General features: G+C 43.4%; 1 protein-coding gene across 4 annotated transcripts in view; it reads right to left on the bottom strand.

Annotated features, from left to right (window-relative positions):
* btbd8 (BTB domain containing 8) overlaps nucleotides 1-25,822 on the bottom strand; it is an 84,100-nt gene that overhangs the window by 22,414 nt on the left and 35,864 nt on the right. For 3 of the 4 annotated variants that reach the window (XM_042005494.1, XM_042005493.1, XM_042005497.1), the window contains exons 7-15: nucleotides 18,510-18,590; nucleotides 18,331-18,427; nucleotides 18,019-18,110; nucleotides 16,012-16,114; nucleotides 15,534-15,716; nucleotides 15,300-15,458; nucleotides 14,245-14,374; nucleotides 13,116-13,177; nucleotides 12,040-12,559 (exon numbers count right to left, since the gene is read on the bottom strand). In XM_042005494.1, coding sequence (XP_041861428.1) covers nucleotides 12,040-12,559; nucleotides 13,116-13,177; nucleotides 14,245-14,374; nucleotides 15,300-15,458; nucleotides 15,534-15,716; nucleotides 16,012-16,114; nucleotides 18,019-18,110; nucleotides 18,331-18,427; nucleotides 18,510-18,590 — 1,427 coding nt within the window. The remainder of the gene's footprint in view (nucleotides 1-12,039; nucleotides 12,560-13,115; nucleotides 13,178-14,244; nucleotides 14,375-15,299; nucleotides 15,459-15,533; nucleotides 15,717-16,011; nucleotides 16,115-18,018; nucleotides 18,111-18,330; nucleotides 18,428-18,509; nucleotides 18,591-25,822) is intronic. The other variant, XM_042005495.1, reaches the window with a different exon arrangement.

The raw sequence follows: 25,822 nt of genomic DNA, 5'->3' as shown, positions 1-25,822 counted from the left end.
ACCAAGTCCAGCCCACTGAACTAACCTAACCAAAGCGAATCCGGTGCATTAACTTAACTAAATCCAGCTCGCTGCATTAACCCTAACCAAATCCAGCCGGCTGCATTAACCTTAACCAAATCCAGCCCACTGCATTCATCTAACCAAATCCAGCCCGCTGAACTAACCTAACCAAATCCAGCCCGCTGAACTAACCTAATCAAATCCAGCCTACTGAACTAACTTAACCAAATCCAGCCCGCTGCATTAACCCTAACCAAATCCAGCCCGCTGCATTAATGTAACCAAATCCAGCCCGCTGAACTAACCTAACCAAATCCAGCTCGCTGAGCTAACCTAACCAAATCCAGCCCGCTGCATTAACCCTAATCAAATCCAGCTCGCTGCATTAACCCTAACCAAATCCAGCCCGCTGCATTAATTTAACCAAATCCAGCCCGCTGAACTAACCTAACCAAATCCAGCCCACTAAACTAACCTAACCAAAGCCAGCCCGGTGCAATAACTTAATCAAATCCAGCCCGCTGCATTAATCTAACCAAATCCAGCCCACTAAACTAACCTAACCAAAGCCAGCCCGGTGCATTAACTTAAACAAATCCAGCCCGCTGCATTAATCTAACCAAATCCAGCCTGCTGAACTAACCTAACAAATCCAGCTTGCTGCATTAACCCTAACCAAATCCAGCCCGCTGCATTAATTTAACCAAATCCAGCCTGCTGAACTAACCAAACCAAATCCAGCCCGGTGCATTAACTTAAACAAATCCAGCCCGCTGCACTAACCTAACCAAATCCAGCTCGCTGCATTAAGCCTAACCAAATCCAGCCTGCTGCATTAATCTAACCAAATCCAGCCCGCTGAACTAACCTAACCAAATCCAGCTCGCTGCATTAAGCCTAACCAAATCCAGCCCGCTGCATTCATCTAACCAAATCCAGCCCGCTGCATTCATCTAACCAAATCCAGCCCGCTGAACTAACCTAACCAAATCCAGCCCGCTGCATTAATCTAACCAAATCCAGCCCGTTGAACTAACCTAACCAAATCCAGCTCGCTGCATTAAGCCTAACCAAATCCAGCCCGCTGCATTCATCTAACCAAATCCAGCCCGTTGAACTAACCTAACCAAATCCAGCTCGCTGCATTAAGCCTAACCAAATCCAGCCCGCTGCATTCATCTAACCAAATCCAGCCCGCTGAACTAACCTAACCAAATCCAGCTCGCTGCATTAACCCTAACCAAATCAAGCCGGCTGCATTAACCTTAACCAAATCCAGGCCGCTGAACTAACCTAACCAAATCCAGCTCGCTAAATTAGCCCTAACCAAACCAAGCCAAGAAGTAGTTATGTTCTCCTTTACAGGGTGTTTCACTCTAAGGCCCTGTAAGTGCAGAACGTTAAATCATATCCCCGAGACTCTGTCTGACATCAAATTGTATCTTTCACACCATTTTTTTTATCTGTAAAATGTGTTTCAAGACTTCCCAGTACCAATTCACAATGGAAAATGATCTATCTTCATGTAAGGAAATAAAAACATTTAACTGTACCACAATCCAGAGAAATAATCTGCAGTAGGATAATTACACTTGGAGAGATTTCCTGAAATGAGAAATATCAACTGGGTGGATTTCCATCCTGCTTCTGTTCTGACTTCCTGAAGAAATTTCCTCACCGTTAGCTTTCAGTGTTATTTCAACGTCTACAAGTACTAGGTGTATGGATGTTTTTGGATTATAAACATTGCCGTTCAGGGTTTGAACCCTGAACGGCCCAAGATGCTGATATTTTGGAACAGGACTGAAAGTAATAAGCGTGTTGGCTAGTTTACATCCGGAGGCTGCTGGATTTTTTTAACAGAGGAGATTACTGCTGTCGAACTTCTGCAGAAAGCCATCCTGGACCTGGTGGAGGGGGTGAAAGTTCTCCGGAAACAACGCCAAGAAAGGCCGACATTTGTTAGACCTGGAGAGTAGAGTTTAGGAGTTGTAGTTCAGCATCATACCCCCATTACATAATGACCTCCCCCATGTGCTCAGTCATTGTTATATACTCTGTTATATGTTGGGGCTGTACAGTTAAAACGAGATGGAAAGAGTAAAAGCCTTTATTGGTACAATCAAGCACCATAGTAATCAACATAGCTGAGTACCATTTATGTGAAGATTATGAAAGTAACGACTGTGGCAAACCCAGTGTGTGGGGGGGTAAAGTCATTTTTAGCCACTGCAGTACTCGTTCTGGTGGTGGTGTCATTCTTTTTGAAAAAAATTCTGGAATCCTAATTTTCTGATGAGGGCAGATGGATAGTGTGTTAGAGTTTGATGATACTTTGTTTATACTTGGTAATGTTAAGGTTACGATAGTTATGCTGCTACAGAGACACCGTTCACAGAAGAAGGTGAGAGCAGGCGGTGAGGGAGGACAGTAGCTTGACATGCATGTTGAAATTCTGGAGGAAAACTCGATCATGCAACAGGAGGTGGGCCTGACAAACCTCACAAGTGTGCAGGTGTAGTATCCGTTAGTATTAGTAAAATGACTTCACGACGGACGGACGGACAGATAGATATAGAAATATCTAAGAAACCCGATTTTCACTGTTTTTGAAGACTGTTTAAAGTCTGGTGAATTAGTAGAATCTGTGAAAAAGGTCCTTTCACACTGACCAAAAGCAAATAAAGATAATTGTTGCATTGTAAATTGGCATCCTGTCACTCTCCTAAATTCTAATGATAAATTGTTAACATGTCTATAACGATTAAAACCCTGTCCTCAAGACAATAACACAACCAGGCTGTATGAAGGGAAGCATATTTTCAATAACTTAAGTCTTGTACTGGACTTATCCCATTCCTAGACTTCTATAAGGCATTTGATTCTATTGAACAATTGTTCCCAACCTAGGGTCCGGGATCCCCCAGGGGTTCCCCCCTGATGCTTTAAACTTGCAGAGCTATTGTGATCAATGTCCACACATTGTCCTTAATTTGAGAAAAACAGTAAAGCTATATGTTGTTAATTTAACTTTGGGTTTATCGAAGGACAGGGCTCAGCCAGAAAATGTTATTTATGGTGAGAATCTCACTTTTCAAAGCCTTAAACCATGTATGTTGTTGGCACGGGGTGGGCCAGGAGGTGGGGCAGGGGGTCCATAGCTTTTTAATATTTGAATGAAGGGGGTCCCCAAGGACCACTGCTATAGAGCAAGAATTTATATAAACAGCTTTGTATGAATTTGGTTTTAAGATTTAAGAATATGGTTAGAATAATTTGTAAAGGTATAAACAGGGTTTCAGACGGAACATCTAGGTGTTTCACACTGAGCAGTGGTATGAGACAGAGTTGGCCGTTTTTATTCTTGACGGCAGAACTATTAACCCTTTATACTATAAAGTGTATCAATGTTGAAGGTATAAGAGTAGGTGGTTGTGTTATTTTAATGTCTCAGCTAGCAGATGACTTGTATTTTTCTTAAAGATGAAACCCAAGGTAGGAGCATTCTGATGGAACTGGATCTTTTTTCAAAATATCAACAGAAAAGACTAAAATACTTTCTATTCATGACTAACAAAACTGTTATCAATGGAATTACAGTCAAGCAGTCAGTGAATTATCTCAGAATATCAGTTAAAAATCAGCAAAGGAAAGACTGGAGGACAACTTTACTCCAAATCTACAGAAAACAAAGACCACATTTAACAGACTTGACTATACAAGGAAGAGCGTTCTCTCCAAAGCAGAGGGAATTTCAAGAATCAACTTGCATCATGATTATATGTGGATAAAAAGACAGCAACATCAACTGACTCACTTTTGTTTTATTTGGAAAAACCAGACTGGATATATCAAGAGGAACATAATGGTTAGGGACTACGCTGATGGAAGCTTCAATGCTACTGATTTCACTTCCAAGTGTTTAAACTCCACTGGGTCAAACAACGTGTGCTGGTGGAAATGCTCCTCAGCTTTTGACTCCAAATGTATTATTTAACCCTTGTTTTTGTGAAGTTGCGATTTTAACTGTAACAAATAACTAGTCAAACTATCAGACTTTCACAAGCAAGCATGAGATTCCTCAAAGCTGGCTTCTACACATAACTTTTCACCCCACAAATACATCGTATGGAATAATCAATACATTCTCTATTAAAACAGACCCCCTTTTAACAAAGATTGTGTAGACAGTAATCTGGTTTTGATTTCCAAACTTTTAGACACTGATGAGAACATGCTTAGTTATGAAAGATTCAGTAAGGAAAATGGTACTGGTATTACTCAAGGAATTTTTAAGTTTTATTAATGGCATTAATGTCTGCGGAAACAGATTTTTCTCACTGCATAATATGTGGTCTGGTCATAATAAATTTGTGATTCCAAATAAAAGTAAAAACGTCCACATTAAACTATTCATAACTTCTATCCACCAAAATGATTTTTTATCTAAATTTATGGGAATTCATCCAGAATGTTCTTTCTGTGAATCTGAAAATGACTCAGTGGTTCACTAGTTCTTCAGATGCCCCTTCACAGTAAAATTTCGGTCTGAAACCACAACTCTAATCTTTACATCCTCACTGACATCATAGAAGAGATGGTATTATTTCTCATTTGTAATTGTAGTTCAACTCCTATAAACAACACTATTAAAATCCTGTTGACTTGGAAGGTCCAGTACCTGGTGAGACGGAGGAGGGCCCGGAGTCTCCCCACAGAGCCCAGAGTCACCACCTGTGTTGTCAGTCCCTTCCAACAAATGGTCTGAGAAGAGAAGGATCAAGTGGCCTCAAGCCTCCAAAACATCAGAGTGGCAAGTTTGACGAGGATGCAGATGCAGTTGTGGAAACAACAGCCAAAGGGGGTTTGGAAGGGAGGCTGCAAACTATGACAACCATCATAGTGAGCATGGCTGTGGAGAGGTTTGGTGTAGAGGAAGAAAGGGGAGTAAGGCAGCCTCACACCGAGAACCAGTGGGCAGTTAAAACATCAGGAAAGAAGTCCTAACCCTGCGCAGAGCGGAATACCATAGAAGGTGACGTAGAGAAAGGGCTAGGAAACACACTGCCTTCATTAACAACCCCTTTGGTTTCATCAGAGAGCTCCTTGGACAGACATGCAGTGGATGCCTAGCCTGTGCAAAGGAAGAAATTGACCAACACCTTCACAGCATCTTTAGCGACCCCACCGCAGACCAAGATCTAGGATAGTGCTACACTGTGATAAGGCCACCAAAGCCTGAGGAGGCTTTCCATCAGAGGAAACCACTCCTGAAAGAAGTTCAAGTGTGTTGAGCATACAGGCATGGACACACAGCTCCTCAGAGATGCAAGGGAGAACAAGGGAGATCTGGTGGTGCTCTGGCTAGATCTGGCCAATGCCGATGGCTCAATGCCCCATAAGCTGGTAATGGAAACACTGGAGAGGCACCATGTTCCATCAGCAGCAAGAGACCTCATTCTGGATAATTACAACGTGTTTAGGCAGAGTCTCAGCAGGTTCAGTGACATCTGAGTGGCACAGATTAGAGGTGGGAATCATCACGGGTTGCACCATCTCAGTGATCCTGTTTGCCCTGGTTATGAACATGCTGGTAAAATCTGTTGAGCAAGAGTGCACAGGCCCTAAATCTAGATTTGGGATTCGGCAACCACCAATCCACACCTTAATGGACGACCTGACACGAACTGATGAGTTGGGCAAGGATGTCATTTAAGCCATCAAAGTCAAGATCCTTGGTTCTGAAGAGAGGTAAAGTGGTTGATAGGTTCAGGGTTTTGATCTCAGGAACACCAATACCCACCATTTCAGAAAAGCCTGTGAAGGGCCTTGGGAAGTTCTTTGACAGCAGCCTCAGCGATACAGTCTCCATTAAGAACACCTGTGAGGAGCTAGAGGGTTGGATGAAAACCATCGATAGGACACTACTGGGCAAATTTAAGACATGGATGTACCAGCATGGGATTCTACCTCGGATACTGTGGCCACTGCTCCTCCATGAGTTCCCAATCTCCACCATTATAGACCTGGAGAAGAAAGTCAGCCGCTACTTGAGCAGATGGTTGGGCTTACCACGGAGCTTAAGTAACATCGCCCTCTATGGAAACTCCTGCAAGTTGTTACTTCCCCTTAAATCAAGGTCTTGCACATGAGACAGGTGTTACAGCTTCGGGAATCAGAAGACCCAAAAATCTCAGGGGCAGTGGAGAGGACAGAATCTCGTTTGCGGCATGGAGTCTTGGTTGGGACTGTGGCCAGAGGAAGAGCTGGGCTAGCATCCATTCCATTCCCCCGCTATGACAGAGTACGGGGGAAGGAGCGAAGGCAACTGGTCCAGGATGAAGTGCATCAAGTTCCTTGTCTCTGATGTTCTTCCCAGTCCATCCAGTCTGCACTGCTGGGGTTTGGCAGACTCACCATCATGCCCCCTTTGCAAAGAGGAAGGAGACCCTAGAGCATATTTGGAGCTGCTGCCCAAAAGCTCTGGGTGAAGGCAGATACTGCTGGCGTCAACAAGTGTTAAAGACGATTGCAGAGAGCATCAGTGGTGCTATTGCCACCTGCTCAAGAGCCAAACCTAGGAAGCACACCATCAGCTTACTCAGAGCTGGAGCGATGCCAACAGCAACATCTAGAGAAACATCAGGACGTCTCAACACTGCACAGGACTGGCAGCTGACAGTGGACCTAGGCAGGCAACTCAAGTTCCCCCAGCATGTCACTAGGCCTACTCTCAGACCTCACATCATTTTGGTGTCAGAGGCAACAAGGAATGTTGTCACGCTGGAGCTCACTGTGTCATGGGAAGAGAGAATGGAGGACACCTTTGAGCGGAAGACGAACAAGTACCAGGACCTAGACTGCCACAGACAAGGCTGCAAGGCTAGGTGCTTACCTGTGGAGGCTGGACGCAGAGGCTTTGCAGGACAGGCCCTCTGCAGGGCCTTTACTGCCCTCGGTATCACAGGTGAAAGGAGGAGGAGAGCCAACTCTAACAGCACAGAGGCAGCAGAAAAAGCCTCCAGGTGGCTCTGGACAGAGAGAGCTGATCCGTGGGTGAGCTGCCAGGGCACATTTTAGTTTTTGTTCCTTTTGTCTGTAATACTGTGTTCTTTATACATTACAGATGCCTAATATCACTTCTCTCACATGGCTTATGTAATCTCAGTGTTTCATTGTTTATGACTGACAGACATAATTGTGTTTATCCAAATGTGTAAATAAAGAGAGAGGTGGAAAAAAACTGAACCAGATTCCAGTCCAATTGAGGCTCACAGAGAAGCTGGAGTTTTTATCAGCAATTGGCAGGTGAGAGGCAGGTACACCTGGACAGGTAGTGAGTTCATCACAGAACCAACAGGTCTTTTTACAGTGGGAGGAAGCTGGAGAACCCATGCACACGAGGACAAAGAAACACAGAGGAGGACAGACGGGGACACAGGAAGACAGAGGAGGACACGGGATGACAAATCTCTCCAAAAATCGGAGGACATCTCCCACAGGCTTCAAAATGTGAAGCCTATGCAGAAGTACAAAAAATTGCAACACGACAACTATGAGGGGGGTAAATTTTTTTTTCTAACTCATTCGTTTGGATGTTATTTAATCTTGATATTCAGCATAATTAGGGGCCTTTTGATTGACAGGTATCCAACATCTGTGGCAAGAAGGGAGAGTGCAGCCGGCTAACAGTGCCTTAGCTTTAGCCACCAACCTCCATTAGCTGGTTAGCTACCGTCGCTCGGGGTTAGCTCTTAGCTACAGACAGCTTGGAGTTTGATGGTTGTCAATCATCCACCCTCACCTTCACAGTCCCCCTCTCAGCTCCATCATTTTGCCTATTTTTGGATTTTCCGGGAATGACAACAAGCATGACGCTGGCAAGATGGTGACGGTGGGAAAGCCCAATAAGCTTCAATTCAGTTCTTCAGAAACCTACGGGTGACGTCATGGAGGCTCCACCCATCTTTAATATATGGCCCCATCAAAGTTCGGTTCTCGCACCGGGCATACCATGACCAAATCTGGGCAGATGCTAAATCTTCTCAAGTCCACAAACAAAAAAAGTAAAAATATCAGAGGACTAAACCCAGCAGGTGAGGGATGCGAGCATGAAGCTGTGGCTGCTGGTAGAGGAGGTGAGGAAGCGGAAGAAGACAGCAGGCTTCAGCGGCCCTTTGCTGTAAGAAGATCTCTGCCGAGGACTTGATAAGAAGTACTTGGCTGGTCAGACTGGTTAATCTTTGTAGAAAATTTTATTTTGATCTATAGCAGTTGTATAATAAGTTGCATAATCTCTAAGTATATTTCTCTTTGACCACTTTTCTTCTATATAGACAAGAGGGTACGTATAAGGAAACTGTTGGATCTTAGGGGACAGCCCTGAACTTGTCCGGATACTTTTGGGAGTATTTGCCTCTTAACATTGTCCTAATCAAAAATATTACAGCATTCTGTTTTATAGTTTACATGGGTCAGTTTCTAAAATGTTCACTTAACATAAGCTTTTCTTAGTTTATGAATTTAAGTTTTGCACTTTTTTCTGCACAGTTCAGCTTTTTGATTAACTTCAATTTCTTCTGTTAGAGTAGTTTAGTCCATCTGTGTTTTGCGTTATGTCTGATATTCGTTTGTCATGTTTTTCTCTAAATGTAAGGGGGAGTACGAGATTTAAGTAAAAGAAAAGCTTTATTGTTATTTTGCAGTCATCAAATCAAAGATGTTTGTTTTTTCCAGGAAAGTCATTCCACCTCAAAAGATGAAGCATTTTGGCGTAATCAGTGGGGAGGGAAAGCCATTTTTTCTAATGGCACTAATTTTTAGGTGTTTTAGTTTTACTCCAGCCTAAATTTAATGGTGAGCTCATATACTCAGAGGTTTCTGAAAGTGGTAGATGGATTCTATGGATGGATGGATTTATTTTGGTGAATGTTTATGTCTTTAATGCTAGGAATTCTAACATCACGTTCTTGAACTCTTGTGTAACAAAATTCTCTAGGGAAAGAACAAATTTCCTCAGCATTTGTGATTGTGGGCGGTGACTGTAATGAGGCTCCAGATTTATGTACAGATAGATTCCCCGCAAGAGGTTATCAGGATCATTTTAACCCTGTTATTTATGATTTCTGTGGTAAGCTTTCAGTATTGGATGATTTGAGAGTTTTACACGCTTTGGAAACAAACCTCTTTACCTGGTTTAAAGCAGAACTGTCACAAAAATCTCATATAGATTTCCAGCTTATCTCTGATAATTTGGCTCCCTGGGTCCAAACATGTAATATTACTGCTGCTCCCTTAACTGATCATGCTGGAATAGATATGTCTTTGTCAAATTTGAGCTCTACTCAACACAACAAACCTAGATACTGGAAGTTATACTCTTCATTTCTACAACAATCAGGTTAATCGTTTGGGTATTAAACAAATTATTATTAAATTTAATTTGATATCTGACATTACACCGACACAAAAATGGGAGCTTTTCAAATATGAAGGTCAACTTTTATTACTGCATTTTGGAAAGCAACAATTAAGTGGTCAAATCAAAGCTTACACTGATAAATTAAAAGAGCTAAATGAGCTTTTAAAAATACCTGCTCCAAGTACTGAAGATAAGGTGCAGTTGCACTCATTTACCGACAGAAGCCAGGGGAGCGTTCATAAGGTCTCAGGCCAGATAGCTGGAACATGGAGGAAAAGATTATTCCTTCTTTTTTAATCTAGAAAACAAACCGTGGAGAGACGAGGAAAACATCTGCTTTATATATTGATAACTGGAATAACTCCTGCTCCGTCCGCGACCCGCTCAGGAATAACTCCTGCTCCGTCCACGCCCCACTGAAGTAATGACTCCTGCTCCGTCCACGACCCTCTCAGGAATAACTCCTGCTCCGTCCATGCCCCACTGAAGTAATGACTCCTGCTCCGTCCACGACCCTCTCAAGAATAACTCGTGCTCCGTCCACGACCCTCTCAGGAATAACTCCTGCACCGTCCATGCCCCACTGAAGTAATGACTCCTGCTCCGTCCACGACCCTCTCAAGAATAACTCGTGCTCCGTCCACGACCCTCTCAGGAATAACTCGTTCTCCGTCCATGCCCTTCTCAGGAATAACTCCTGCCCCGTCCCTCTCAGGAATAACTCCTGCTCCGTCCACAACCCTCTCAGGAATAACTCCTGCTCCGTCCACACCCCTCTCAGGAATAAATCCTTCTCCGTCCACGCCCCGCTGAAGCAATGACTCCTGCTCTGTCCACGACTCTCTTAGGAATAACTCCTGCTCCGTCCACGCCCCTCTCAGGAATAACTCCTGCTCCGTCCACGCCCCGCTCAAGTAATGACTCCTGCTCCGTCCATGACCCTCTCCGGAATAACTCGCGCTCCGTCCACAACCCTCTCAGGAATAACTCCTGCTCCGTCCACGACCGTCTCAGGAATAACTCGTGCTCGGTCCACGACCCTCTCAGGAATAACTCCTGCCCCGTCCCTCTCAGGAATAACTCCTGCTCCATCCACGACCCTCTCCGGAATAACTCCTGCTCCGTCCACGCCCCATCTCAGGAATAACTCCTGCTCCGTCCACGCTCCTCTGAAGTAATAACTCCCGCTCCGTTCACAACCCTCTCAGGAATTACTCCTGCTCCGTCCACGCCCCTCTCAGGAATAACTCCTGCTCCGTCCATGACCCTCTCAGGAATAACTCGTGCTCCGTCCACGACCCTCTCAGGAATAACTCCTGCCCCGTCCACGCCCCTCTCAGGAATAACTCCTGCTCCGTCCATGACCCTCTCAGGAATAACTCCTGCTCCGTCCACGACCCTCTAAGGAATAACTCCTGCTCCGTCCACGACCCTCTCAGAAATAACTCCTGCCCCGTCCACAACCCTCTCTGGAATAAATCCTGTCTAGTCCATCTCAGGAATAACTCCTGCCCTGTCCCTCTCAGGAATAACTCGTGCTCCGTCCACGACCCTCTCAGGAATAACTCCTGCCCCGTCCATCTCAGGAATAACTCCTGTCCCATCCCTCTCAGGAATAACTCCTGCTCCGTCCACGCCCCTCTCAGGAATAACTCCTGCCCCGTCCACGACCCTCTCAGGAATAACTCCTTCTCCGTCCATGACCCTCTCTGGAATAACTCCTGCCCCATGGCTGGGCGAAGGTTCCAGTATCCAAACTCAATTATTGGTTGGCGAGCGATAAATATGCCAGGACTGAATTTAATACATTTTTTATCTCCAATAAAATTACAAAGAAATACACATATTGTCCCCGTAATTAATTTATTAACAAATTTAGGCCTGATTTGTCGCTTTTGTGTTCCTTCTGGAAAACAGAGCTTGAGTCTTTCTCTCAGTGGTCCGGACGTCTTTACTGATCTGGGAATCTAATGGGGTCCTGATGACTATCACTGAAAATATGGTCTCATTCTTAAATGTTGGATGAAAAGATAAAGAGGTTCATGATATAATAAAGTTGCTGTGTTTGTTGGGTGAATTTCCCACCCATAAAGCCAGATTTCTCCAGGCAATGTCAAATGAAACTTTGTTTTATGTGGAACTTAAATCTTTTGACAATCTGTAAAGTTTATAAAAACAAGAACACTCTCATAACATTCGGTCCTTATGAAAAACATCAAGATTCATTTTACTAGATAATTATCTCTATGCATCCTCATACATTGTATTCTTTAGTTTGGTTAATATTAATTATTTTTTTGTCAAGCTTTGCTTTTTATATTTTTTAGACACTCCCTGTTATTTCATGTCTATGTGATGTCATGTTGTAAGTATTGTTTTGTAAAATGTCTTCAATTTGATAAATAAGGTTGATTTATTAAAAAAAAACAAAACAAAAAAACAATATAGCTGTGAGTCAATGTAAGGGAAACACCGTCCACTAAATGCTGGATGGATTAGATTTATATGCCTCCCCCCTGTCTAAAAATATTATTAGTTATAATAAAAAAACACAAAATTTGGGCTTAGGAGGAATTTCTGCATTAACTTTTTGAAATGCAAAGAAGTAATAAAACCTGGAATGGCCTGGGTGGGAAGACCGCTGCTACCGATCTCTGGACAGATGCTGCCTGATGTGGCCGAGGCGTTGGGCTGGGTCCTGGAGGTACCAGCAGAGCTTTCTGCCTTTCCTGCAGAGCTTCTCTGAAGCTTGGTTGTTGCTGCCTGGCCTGTGGATGTGCAGCTTGGAGGAGAAGTTTTAGGCTTTGCACCTGGCTTTGCTTTCTTGTCTTGCTCTTTAACCTCATGAGAGCTTCTGGGCCCGTTGGCACCGGCTGCATCTGCAGCTCCTGTACTGTTGACAACCGTTGAGCCAGCTGATGCTGCTTTAGCTTTTGATGCTGCGCTCTTGTCTCCTGGTTTCTTAGCATTCTTTGCTTTGGAGGGGTGACCTTCTCCTGCATTGCTAGTTGGAACCAGCCCATCAGATTTCATGGCTGCTGCTCTATGGGAGTAAAGGTTTCTGTTTTGGGACCTATGGGTCCGGAGCACAGCAGGACTCTCAGGAGGCGATGTTGAGCATTTTACAGCCTTCGACTGCAGGATAGAAACAAGTCATTGTATTAGTCACATTACTGGATCAAACAGATGTTTAGGAACAGCACAACAATTACAGCATAAAATCCTCAAATAAAAAATCTAATCATCCTCAGACAACATGAATCCTTCTCAGATACTCATATCATCTGTACAGGGACAATGTCTTTACACTAGAGGTGGAATATTTATGACATCTGAGTTCGGATTGATTCCAGCCTTATTCCAGTCTGATTTCAGTCTGATTCTAATCTGATTTCAGTGATTTCAGTCTGATTTCTGCCTGATTCCAATCTGATTTCAGTGATTTCAGTCTGATTCTAAAGTTATTTCAGCCTGATTACTGCCTGATTCCAGTCTGATTCAAGCCTGATTTAAGCATGAATCCAGTCTGATTCCAGTGATTTCCGTCTCATTCCAGACCAATTTCAATAAGGATAGTATGGACTAAACAAATTAATTCCTCTGAGCTAAGTTAATTAGCTGAAGTTCATGTCAACAGTTTGAATGTTTTCCGTTTTGTGGTTTAAAATAATGTGAATGAATAGAAGGGGACCTGAGAGCTGGTGAAGACGGGCTTTTTGCTGAGTCTTCTGTTGTCTCCTTTATCAATAGCGTCTGTCAACATGAGAGAAAAATAATTACAACTCAATCTTAATTACATCTCAAACAAATGTGAGGCTAACAGAAACACCGTTTCTGGTTCCTCCATTATGACAAAGAGCAGACGTCCCTTTCATTTATATGTTCAGTGTTTATTTTCTGGACAAACATAAATAATAAACAAGGAATTTCAACACTTTATTGAGTCTTATAGAAAATACATCAGGTTAAATGTTTTCAAGTCTTGAACCCGCCAACAGCAGGGGGTGTTAAGTATCTGTGGAACAGCAGCAGGTCTGAGCCAGAAACCAGCTGCACAGCATATGTGCTGCCAAAGAGTCAGGATACACCTGGTCAGGTAAAGGTTCTGGACAAGTAACTTTTTCTTGCCGTTTCCCTTGGATTAATGGGTGAATGGATGAATGGGTGAATGGGTGAATGGATGAATGGGTGAATGGGTGAATGGATGAATGGGTGAATGGGTGAATGGGTGAATGGATGAATGGGTGAATGGGTGAATGGGTGAATGGGTGAATGGATGAATGGATGAATGGATGAATGGGTGAATGGATGAATGGATGAATGGATGAATGGGTGAATGGGTGAATGGATGAATGGGTGAATGGATGAATGGGTGAATGGATGAATGGATGAATGGGTGAATGGGTGAATGGGTGAATGGGTGAATGGATGAATGGGTGAATGGGTGAATGGATGAATGGATGAATGGATGAATGGATGAATGGGTGAATGGTGAGCAAGCTAGTAGTAAGCCGGCTAATATTGACCAGGTTAGTGGTAAGTGGGCTAGTGGTGACCTGGTTATTAGTGACCAGGTTAGTAGAGACTGGGCCAGTGGTAAATGGGCTAGAAGTAACAGGGTTAGTTGTAACCAAGCTAGTAGTGACTAGGTTAGTGGTAAGCAGGCTAGTAGTGATCACTAACCTGGAAACTTTGAAGCGTTAAATAATCTGAGGGAACATTTTAGCTGTAGGAACATGCCATCTTAGCAGGAGGGAAAGAAAACATCCACCAGCATGAACACCGTGTGGGAGAAATGCAGACAGACTCAGGTTGTTTACCTGCCAGGATCCGGTCTCTGTGTCTGGATGGCAGCTTCTCCCATCCCTCCGTGTGCCGAACGGCATAAAAGGTTTGAAGCAGAAAGGTCCAGATCCGCCTGCGGAGCCAACAGATCTCCTGTCTGAATGGCTGCAGGAGCACAGAGAGGAGGAGAAGAATGGAAACGCTGCGCTACAGCACCAACCAATCAGCAGCTGCTCCCAGACCCTGTCACTATGGCAACAAATACCCTCCCTCCCTCTGACACCCTCCCGTCTCTCTGCCTCTGCTGCAGGATTCACCTGAGCTCTCAGAACAAACACTGGGGCTGATTTTTCCGTTTCCACAGCTGATTATTAAAAGAAAGACAGACTGGAGGAGGACAGGGAGGAGGAGAAGTGGGAGGAGCTTCCTCTGTTGTCCATCAGCAGATACAGCCAGATTAGTGCCGGCATACGTCAGTCTAATCCATCCTCCTGAACCAGACCATACTTACGGGGTCATGTGATTTAAATGAAGTCATCTCAAAGCTAAATGTGTCAGTTGATCCCATTTTTACTCTGTATTAAAACTTGTTTCACTAAATAATACTGGTTTAACGGGGTTCTCGTTATTTGCTTATACCAACTACAGCTCACAAACTGTATGAGGTTTTATTAGTTTCAATTTCTGTCCAGGAACCAAAGAGATCACACTTTTCAGATTGGCATCACTTAAATGCCCCACTCCCCGTGCTCACACTGACCCAACCAGATATTCTTACCAGCCAAAGGGAAAGAAGTGCTGAACCCACTGGACAGAAAAGCTAATGAAAGCAGCTCAGAACAAAGAAAGAGACAAATTAAAAACATGGCAGAAATCGCAAAGCTAAATGAGCCCAGGCTATCACAGTGTTCTTATTGTTCCTAAAGAATGAAAAATGTCTCCTTGGTTCATTTAAATCTTTTCCAGCCTGTAAAACAGATGATGGGAACTGTTTGCAGGCATCAGTCCCCGACTGACGGAAGGACCAATGAGCAGCTTCACCCAGGTTTCACATCAGAGAACTAAAAGGCATGAAGGACGTGCAGTTCACCTCCTCCTTGTTTTCCAGGAGAAAATCCTGATCCGACTCGTCCCCACAGAGACTGTGGACAGCAGTGAAGAGACCACAGCAGTTTTCTACCGTCACACCTTCCCTGATTGCTGAACACATCTTCTTCAGCAGGGTGGGCTCTCTGGTGAACTCCTCCCTCTGGAAATAAGAGACAGGTAAAAGCAAAGAACTGCACAGTCTTCCAGTCAGAGCGAGGATTCATCACCTTCTTACCCTGCAGAGGTCCTGGAAGGCCTGAGTATGGATGACAGAGGGGAGGTGCTGGACGATGACCTGCAGGCTGTCCTCTTGCAGTTCCATAGCCAGACTCCTCACCTGCTGGGCCCACTTTACCTCAGGTAGACTACCAATCAGCTGCTCAGAGCCACAGAGCACGCTCACTGCGTTCTGCACAGTCTGAATGAAAACACCTATCAGCTGAACAAACTTTACGTAGGAACACAAGGTCAAATAAGCAGCATCCTACATCACCCTACATCATGCAGGGATTTTCTACATGGTGTCTCTGTATGTCAGTACAGGAGAAGACTGGTGTTTTCCTTGTAGAGAAAGTCAGTCATCAGCTACAAGCCTGCCTCTGCTTTCAATTCCTGAATGACTCAGTCTTTACTGTCATCGTAATAAAGCTCTTCTTTGGTCTGATCTTGGTGAAATGTCCTTCCTGTACGGGTTGGTGATAGGAGAAACTCACCATTGTTTCAGTAACAGCATTTAAACATGCTCTGTGGAGCTCCGAGGACAAGAGGGAAAAGTTTCTCTCACACCAGGCCTTCACGTAATGTTCAGCAACCCACCTGGAAACACACAGCAGAGCTCAGCCGGTGACGTTGGACTGAGCTGCATTAACACATTCAGAGTTGCAGGCTATTTACTCGGTCAGCATATCTTCTGTGGCCTTCGTTATCAAGCTGGTGTAGGAACAAAAACCGGCGTATGCCAATCATAGTCGACTTTGGGTATTTATGAAAACCAAACTTGGCGGGAGAATGTTCCTCCACGGCTACTCTGACCCTCCCATACACACAAATATAAATTAATTCCTTTGAATATCTGAGGCGTGTCTGTGACCGTCTCTTGAACCTTGTCCACAACTACCACCATCTGTATGTGCGCCCGCTTTAGAGTTGATTCTGATTTATAAACAGAAACAGGCGTAGGACGTGCATGCGCACCACAGACTCTATATAAAAGATGGGCGGAGCCTCCGTGACGTCACCCATAGGTTTCTGAAGAGCTGAACTGAAGCTCGTTGAGCGTTTCCCACCGTCGCCATCTTGGTAGCGTCACGCCTGTCGTTAGTCCCGGAAAATCCAAAAAAGTGGTGGAGCTGAGAAGGGGACTGTGAAGGTGGGGGTCGATGATTGACACCCATCATACTCAGAGCTGTATGTAGCTAAAATCTAACCGAGCTAACGGTAGCTAACCAGCTAACAAAGGTAGACGGGCTAAAGCTAAGGCACTGTTAGCCGGTTAAAAACCGCAGTTGTGCTGCACTCTTCCTTCTTGCCACGGATATTGGATTCCTGTCAATCAAAAGGCCCCTAATTATGCCGAATTTCAAGATTAAATAACATCTAAACGGATGAGTTAGTAAAAAATTCACCCCCCTCACAGTTGTCATGAAGCAAAAACTTGACCTTTTAATCCTAAAATGGATTTTTGTACCAGGCTTTAAACATGTTTATTTCTGCTGTGAAGTTGGTCTTTTTAACATGAGAGTCTATGGGGATTTGCTCTGTTTTGGAGCCCCTAATGGATGAGGGTGGAACTGCAACCTTTTTAAACTTCCGCAAGTTACAAGCGGATGTTGGCACTTGGTGCACAAGCTTTTAGAAATCTGGAAGTTTCTGTGAGCCGCATTTCCTGTTTTCCCACGTACGCCACCTGTAGTCTGCTCTGCTTCGCTCAGGTTTAGACATGAGGCCCCTGGTCTCTGAGAATTGAAGAGCTTTGCTGACTGAAGACTGGGGCAGCACAGATCTGCACGCTTCACCATCACAGTGGCAGCAGGACGCACCGGTATGGTATAAAATAAAGACACCCTCTTTCACTTTTAAGATTTTACACCACAGGACCAAATTAAAAAAATCTTCAGAAGTATCAGCAAACTGTCCTAAATGACATCTTAAATAGGTTTCTGTCTGTGTGAACGCTGCATCATGTAGACTTTCGGATGTGCAAACATCAGTAAAACCGGGGGCAAACGTCTGCTTGGAAACGTTCCGGACCGACACACTCTGAAGAAGGGACTCAAACACTGTTAATGCTGGAAAAAAGCTGTTCTGGTAAAGCTCCTGATGGACCGGGACGGATGTCTCTGCGGAAACGGATGAAATGGAAGCTCAGGGACTGAAATGGAACTTGGATTAGTGGCCATCAGGACTGAGTAAGTGTTTGGGTCCAAGTGAGAAGGAACTGTCTTCACTTCAGTTTGAATTATTTAGTTTTGTGTCCAGTATGAGCTCTAACCTGTGGACTGGGGTCTGTGGGATGAGAGTTGTAGCGCTGTCATCACTGTAGCTAAAACAGGACAGAAAACAACAGATATTCTGAAATAAAACTCTCTTCATCTGAACTCTGACCTGATGGTTACCTAGCAACCAGAGAGTGATGTGTGTACAACAAATGAATCAGTTTAACTTGCAGTGGTTTTTCATCCCGCTTGATCACTGAGGGTTACTGCTTCTGACTAACTCACCTCTTACATAACATGTGCAGGTTTTGAAGACCCAGGACGTGCGTGAGTGACAGGCACTCAAGAACTGTTCTCTGAACCCCATCAACTGGCTGCTATAACAAGACGAGGAAGAAGAGTTAAAATCCATCTGACTGAGAAGAAACATCATGAAGAACAGGCCAGATCTTACATCTGCACCACAAACATCTTTATTTCAGTCGTCAAATGTTTTAACAAAAGTCTTCTCTAAGGAAAAAAGTGATCATTTATCAGACAGATGAATCTTAATTTGTTGAAGCCACACATGTGGAAAGCTTCTACACTCAGACTAACCTTGGGTAAGAAACGGCAGAAGTCTCTGAGAAGAACCAGCTCCACAACATCCTTCAGTCCCTCCAGACCCAGCATGTCTGCAGCCAGGACCACCTGACTGTGGGACAGGAAACATCACATATAGCTCAGCTTGTCCTCTAGTTCTGGTTCTGGACCACATGTTTGTTCACTTACAGTACCTGGCACTGGCTCCACTTGGTAAGTCCACAACGCCTCCATACATGAACTGGAGTAAAATTTCCATCTCATCAGGCCCTAGTCTGTTAAGAGAGGAAACTGAAAGAAGCCACCTCTGACTGGGCATGTTGGTCAGCATCCAGTAAACAGAAGACATTTATCGGTCTCACAGAGGAGAAATCAAACATTTCCTGGTAAAAATGTGAATGTTGTGGTTTCCACCAGTAGTAGGAGTCTCTGTGTCTGGGGTGCGAGTGCAGTGACCAGAGGTGGCTAGTGATGAGTTTAGTTCCACAGAGAAAGTCCTCCCACACTTTTCTGGTTAATCTGGTGTAAATGCAGCCCATAAATAAAACATGAATAAAAAAACAACATAAAAAGGGCCCCTGAACTTGATCAAATGCTTTCATGCAGTCAGGGAGACCACCACCTCATGGGTCACCGAAGACAGGAAACAACACGGGGGAGTCTGCATATACCAGAAAGATGACAACCCCTAATTAAGCCCGTCTGATCAAAGGAAAGTACAATCATTAAAACAGTATCGGGCCTAATAGCTAGAATTTTGGCTAATATTTTAGTATCCGCATTCAGAAGTAAATACGCGCCTGCGGCAGCCACACTCGTTTGCATTCTGGCCAGGTTTAAAATTAAGTACAACATTATCTTCTGGGAGATTTTGTAGCAAAGCCCCCCAGTTGGAAGGAAATTTAAAACAGAATTCAGCGTTCCCTAAGTCACGTTCGCAATTCCCTGAGTTGCGTTTGCCGTTCCCTGAGTCGCATCTACCATTCTCTGAGTCACGTCTGCCGTTCCCTGAGTCGTTCCCTGGCTTGGATCTAGTCACATTGCTCCCAGCAGAGCCGTGAAAGCCTCCAGCGGTGTCGGTGCTTCTGTTAAAAACTCTGATGTGTTTGACGCAACCATAGCAGATAAACCATCTGTTTACATTGTGAGCATCGGCTGTCATGTTACTCTTTTCTTATAATTTCTTGTTATTTATCACCAGAATTTTCAACTTGAGGGTGAAATGCTGATCTTTTCTTTAGTCATTTACTAACCCTGATTTACTCCATTGATGTGGATTCCATCTATATAGGTAGTGACTTTAATAGCTGCATTGCAGATGTAAGAGATTATATTGACGATGATGACATAAAGCCTAGAGTGATTTTGGATACAGGAAAATATGAGCTTCATATGAGCTTGGCTTTTTAACATTCTGTAAGCTCTTTGATTTTAAAGTTGGTTCAGTTTTATTTCATGCTCCTGGATTATGGGGTTTTAAGGACTCCCCCGAAACTAATGCAATTTAGAGTTGAGCCTCGAGGTGTTTTCGTGGAGTTCACAAATTCACTGCAAAGAGCGTTATAGACTCAGGATGGGAATCCTGTCTCAAAGATGTGAAATGGTTCGGCTCTGGAATCGATTAAATCGAATGCCAGATGAAAGGTTGACCAAAAAAGTTTTTAATTGGGATAGAGCTCATAATCATCTGTGGTCCAGTGACATTTACAAAATATTTTCCTCTTGTGATCTACACTATATTTTTAGTAACAATCTGCAGTGTAAGACAGATACCGTAAAACTAAAGCTCTTTTATTTTCTTAACAAACTATGGAAGGAGGAGATTTGGAGGAAACCTAAACTTATAACTTATGTTAAGATTAAAAAAATTACAGACTCATATCTAACTCTGCATATCTAACTGTGCACAGTTAAGATCGGAACGTTGCCCCTAGCGGCAGAAGTAGGCAGGTATGACGGTACACCCGAAGAGCAGCACTTACATGTTTGTGTGCTCTGGAAGTTGTTGAAGATGAACTTAATTTTTTCTTTCCACTGTACAAAGAACTGAAGAAATCTTTGTTTGAAAAAGTACAAAGGAAGAAAGCTGATTTGCTCTGGATGACTTTGAATATGACACGTTGAGTTGTTTCTTCCAGGAAGAGGTTTATATGTTAGTTAGATTTATAATCAAAATGTTTTTTTTGATTTTCACATAATAATAGAAACATCTCGACAGCGAATTGTAGGCTCCCAAAGAGTCTATGATTTTGGTGTAAAACAAGTATGTAATCAGTACAGTGACAGGGATATGGACTAGGGCCACCAAAAGCCCACAGTTCAAGTTATCAACATAGTACAAATATATCACTGCACTACAGAACAGAGTTTCCAGAGAGCCAATGAATTGACAGCAATGATGAGGCAAAACTTAAAATGCAACAAAATATGTGAAAATGAAATACCCAACAAAAACAAAATTGTAAAGCCCTGCAAAATAAAAAACCCACCCACCCCTTGCCACTGCCAGAGTGCTGTGTTCGCTCCACCACATCTAGGACCCGGGTTGTATTATGTATCATGCAGCCAAGTTGCTACAATTGTTCATCATTTTAGAGCCGGAAATGTGCACAGAAAGGGACCCCATACTTTTTCGAAAGTGTCAAGGGATAGTTTAAGTGAAAATCTTATCTTTTCAAGTTTTAGACAGGACATAACATCTTGCAGCCATTGTGAGTGAGATGGAGGGGAGGCGTCTTTCCATCTAAGTAAGATGGCACGACGTACCAGAAGTAGGGCAAAGGCTATAGAGCGTTTTTTGACAGTACTCAGATGGGTTTGACCCTCCAGAACCCCAAAAAGGGCAGCAACAGGGTTCGGTTTCAATCTAGTGGCAAAGACCTTAGATAGTGTACTGAAGACATCTCCCCAATAGTTACTTAACTGTGGACAAGACCAGAACATATGGCTGAGAGTGGCTTCCACAACATTACATCTGGAACATAGTGGACTAATTTCAGGGTACATGAAGGACAGCTTGGCCTTGGAGATATGAGCCTGGTGGACAACCTTGAACTGAATTAACCGGTGGCGAGCACAAAGAGAAGAGGAGTCAACCAATCTAAGAGCAGAGTCCCAGACATCATCAGTTATAGTGAGGCCCAGGTCGTCCTCCCAGGCCCTCCTGAATCTGTCCCCTGAAGGACTGGTAAGATCTAACATAATGTTGTATAGTTTAGAAATAAGGCCTTTACTGGATGGGTTTAAGGACAGGATTTTGTCCACTGTGGTGGTCTCTGTAGTAACTGAAATTTTTGGCAATTGAGAATTGAGAAAATGTCGAATCTGAAGATACCGAAAGAAGTCTGAATCAGAAAGGTTGAACTTCTCTTTTAGCTGAGCAAACGAGCCTATGGTACCATCGATCAGCAAATGTTGGAAGCGTGTGGCACCCTCCCGGTGCCACCGCTGAAAGCCCGGATCTATGATAGAGGGTTTGAAAAGGTGATTTTTGACAATAGGGCTCCAAAGGGAAAAACTATGAAGGCCGAAGTGTTTCCTAAATTGGCCCCAGACCTTTAAGGAGTGTTTGACCACAGGGTTACTGAATAAGGAGACAGGAGAAAGAGGTAACCCAGAACCAGCGGAGGCCAGAGGGGAAAAGTTATCGTGTGGACAGAGCTCCAATGCAACCCAGTCAGGACAATCAGGCCGTTCATAATAAAAGGACCAGTGCGCAAGACACCTCAGATGGGCTGCCCAGTAATAGTAGCAAAAATTTTGTAATGCGAGCCCCCCATTAAGTTTAGATTTCTGGAGACAGCTCTTATTTAAACGTGGTCGCTTGCCTTGCCATAGATAGGAGGATATAGCTGAGTCCAGCTGTTGAAAGAAAGAGCGGGGGACAAAAAGCGGCAATGTTTGAAAGAGATATAAAAACTTAGGTAGAATAACCATTTTGACAGAGTTCACCCGTCCCACAAGGGACATTGTGACATCAGTTGTTTAACCTGGTTCATATCTCTGGCCTGTCTTCATGGGCAGAATAGAGAACATCAAAGAGCCGTCTAATATTAAAGTATGAGTGTCTACCTTTGATAAATCCAGTTTGATCTTTGGATATGACAGTAGGAAGAATGTTGTCCAGTCTGTGAGCTAGGACTTTTGCTAGGACCTTAGCGTCAGTGTTTAGGAGGGAGATCGGTCTGTAGGAAGCACAGTTGGTTGGGTCTTTGTCTTTCTTTGCAATAAGGGTGATACATGCCTCAGAGAAGGACTGCGGAAGATGGCCCAACTTACAGGACTCTAAAAAGACTGAGCATAAGAGTGGTGAAAGTAATAGGGAAAAATTTTTAAAGAATTCTGTCGGGAATCCGTCTGGGCCTGGGCACTTGTTTGACTGCATTGAGCTTATGGCTATATCTATCTCTGACTGAGATATGGGCTCTTCTAATTTTTCCCTAAGGTCGAGTGAAAGCAAGGGGATGTCGAGGTTATCAAGAAAGTTTTGGATTACACAGGAGTTTGCACAGAGATCTGAAGTATACAATCGAGTGTAAAACTCTCTAAAAGCTGCATTGATTTTTAGAGGGTCAGTAGTTAGCTGGCCATCTTCCAAGTGTACTTTTGAAATTGCCTGTTTTGCCTTGAAACCTTTAAGCTGATTAGCTAGAAGCTTGTCTGATTTGTCACCATGTATATAGAATGTAGTCTTGTTTTGTAAAAGCAGCTGTTCAACATGGTAAGAGGTAAGCAAATCGAATTTGGTTTTTAATTCTACCCGCTTCTTATACAAATCTGGAGATTTGTTCTGGGCATACAGCCTGTCTATTTCTCCAATCTGGTGAACCAGCTCATCTCGTTCTCTGTTGTAGCCACGTTTCATTCGAGCACTGTAAGCAATGATTTGTCCTCGTAAGTAAGCTTTAAGCGTATCCCACAGCGTGAGAGAGGAGATGTCCAGATCGGTATTAGTTTCAATGAAAAAGGCTATTTCTGTCTCCATAAACTTAACAAATTCAGCATCGGATAGTAAAGTTGAATTAAAGCGCCACTGCCGGCACTCTGGAAGGTGGCCGGGAAAGGACATGGATAACACGACAGGCGCGTGATCAGAGATAACAATGGGCTGATAGTCACAGGAGTGAACGAAAGAGAGCAATCTGTCATCTACAAAGAAATAGTCAATTCTGGAGTATGTATGATGGACCTGCGAGAAGAAAGAGTACTCCCTATCATACGGGTGCAAGAAACGCCAGACATCACTAACACCAAAATCAGAAAGAAAGTCATTAATAAGGCAGGCTGACCTATTTGCTGGGCTGGGATTACTCGAAGACCGGTCCAGAGTTGGGTCCAGCCAACAATTGAGGTCACCCCCCAGAATAAGGTGGTATGTACTTAAATCTGGTAGTAATGAAAACAATTGTTTAAAAAAAACTGCATCGTCCATGTTAGGGGCGTATACGTTAACCAAAACTACCAGAACATTGTACAATTTACCCGCGACAATTACATATCGTCCATATTGGTCTGAGGTCACATTATGTGGTTCGAATGGGACATCTCGGTTAATAAATATTGAGACCCCTCGGGCCTTGGCCTGAAAGGATGAGTGGAAACATTGCCCTGGCCAACGTAACAGACGACTGGAATCCGAGCCACGAACATGGGTTTCTTGTAGGAAAGCTATCTTATTCCTAAGGTGTTTCAGATGCGAGAAAACTTTTCTTCTTTTGACAGGGTGATTTAATCCTTTCACATTCCAGCTTACAATCTTAAGATGATTTACCATACTACATGCTTAGGTAAGTAGATGAAAAGTTGGTCGCGGTGACCTAGTGGGTGGAGCACATGAGCAAAGTGACCAGCACTTTCTCCCAAGATGGTAGAGATTAAAACATTATAGGCAGTGACAACTTCCCCCAACCCACCCTCCCAAAACAAGACAGCTGCTAGAAAAATTAGCAGCAAGCTCCGTAAACTCAACATTCTTCAACAACCCGTCTTCCAAGTGACAACAAAACTATCCAAATCATTGAAGCCTCTGCTCCGGTACATAATAAGGAGAAAGTAATAGCACCTCAGAGAGGGGGACACCTGAATATGTCCTGAAGAGAAGGTAAAAAATAGGTAAGCAGACAAGAAGGGGAAAAAGACAAAAATACTACTATTAATAGAGTAGTGATAATAGTGAACAGAAATAGCAATAAAAATAAAAATCTCGGGGAGTGAACCAAATATAGGTAACATCATAATAAGACTGAGTTGCAAATTGCAGTTAAACTTAATAGACCATATATATGTATATATAAAGGGACAATGTCAATAAGAGAAAAGAGGAATAGATGGTATTGATGACAGAATTTAAGTGTGTTCCAATCGTAGAAAAGATTTATGAGCAAGTCAGACTAAGATGAACAGCCCATACAGTGGGCAACACTTTGGTTACAAGTAAAAAAAAAAAAAAAAAAAAAATATTAAATAAATAAATAAATAAATAATAATAATAATAATAAAAAAAAAACATATTATACATATATACATACACACCCACACATATACACATATATATACATACACACATACATATACACATACACGTACATACATACACAAGCACACATATACATACACCTAAAAAGAATAATAATATAAAACAATATACATATATATATATATATACATATACACACATACATATATATACATATATATATATATATATATATACATACACATGTTAGTTAGATTTAATGAGAAGGCCTAGAATTTAAGACAGAAAACAGTGTATCCTACATCAGCACATAATTGTCTCATTTGTATATTCTGACCCATGTAGTCGTTGTTTTATAAGTGGATGGTTATATGTGTCCTTTTATTTTCTTTTTTCTTTAACCTGTGTTTTGCCATCTTTGAATTGTCTTGATTTATACAGTATAGTGTCTTGTAAGCCCATGTGGGCTGGGCACATCTTGTGCATGACACTGAAATAAACAAACCAAACCTGAGGTACGCTGTTCTCAGAGTTGTGTCCACTTTTCTCCAAGGAGTGTCTGCCGTTCTCTGAGAAGTGTCTGCCGTTCCCTGAGGTTTGTTCACTGTTCCATAAGGTGTGTCCGCTGTTCTTAGAGGCATGTCAGCCGTTCCCTGAGATGTGTCCACCATTCTCTGAGGAGTGTCCATCGTTCTCTGAGGTGTTTCTGCCGTTCCGTGAGCTGTGTCCACCATTCTCTGAGGAGTGTCCGCCATTCCCTGAAGCATGTCTGTCGTTCCGTGAGGTGTGTCCGCCGTTCCGTGAGGTGTGTCTGCCGTTCTCAGAGGCATGTCCGCTGTTCCCTGAGATGTATCCACTATTCTCTGTGGAGTGTCCACCATTCTCTGAGGAGTGTCCGCCGTTCCGTGAGATGTGTCCGCCGTTCCGTGAGGTGTGTCTGCCGTTCTCAGAGGCGTGTCCGCTGTTCCCTGAGATGTATCCACTATTCTCTGAGGTTTGACTAACTCTCGAACCTTGTCCACAACTACCTCC

The sequence above is a fragment of the Melanotaenia boesemani genome, chromosome 14 (genome assembly GCF_017639745.1).
Source record: "Melanotaenia boesemani isolate fMelBoe1 chromosome 14, fMelBoe1.pri, whole genome shotgun sequence".
Lineage (NCBI taxonomy): Eukaryota > Metazoa > Chordata > Actinopteri > Atheriniformes > Melanotaeniidae > Melanotaenia > Melanotaenia boesemani.
This window is presented reverse-complemented; position numbering and strand designations above follow the sequence as displayed.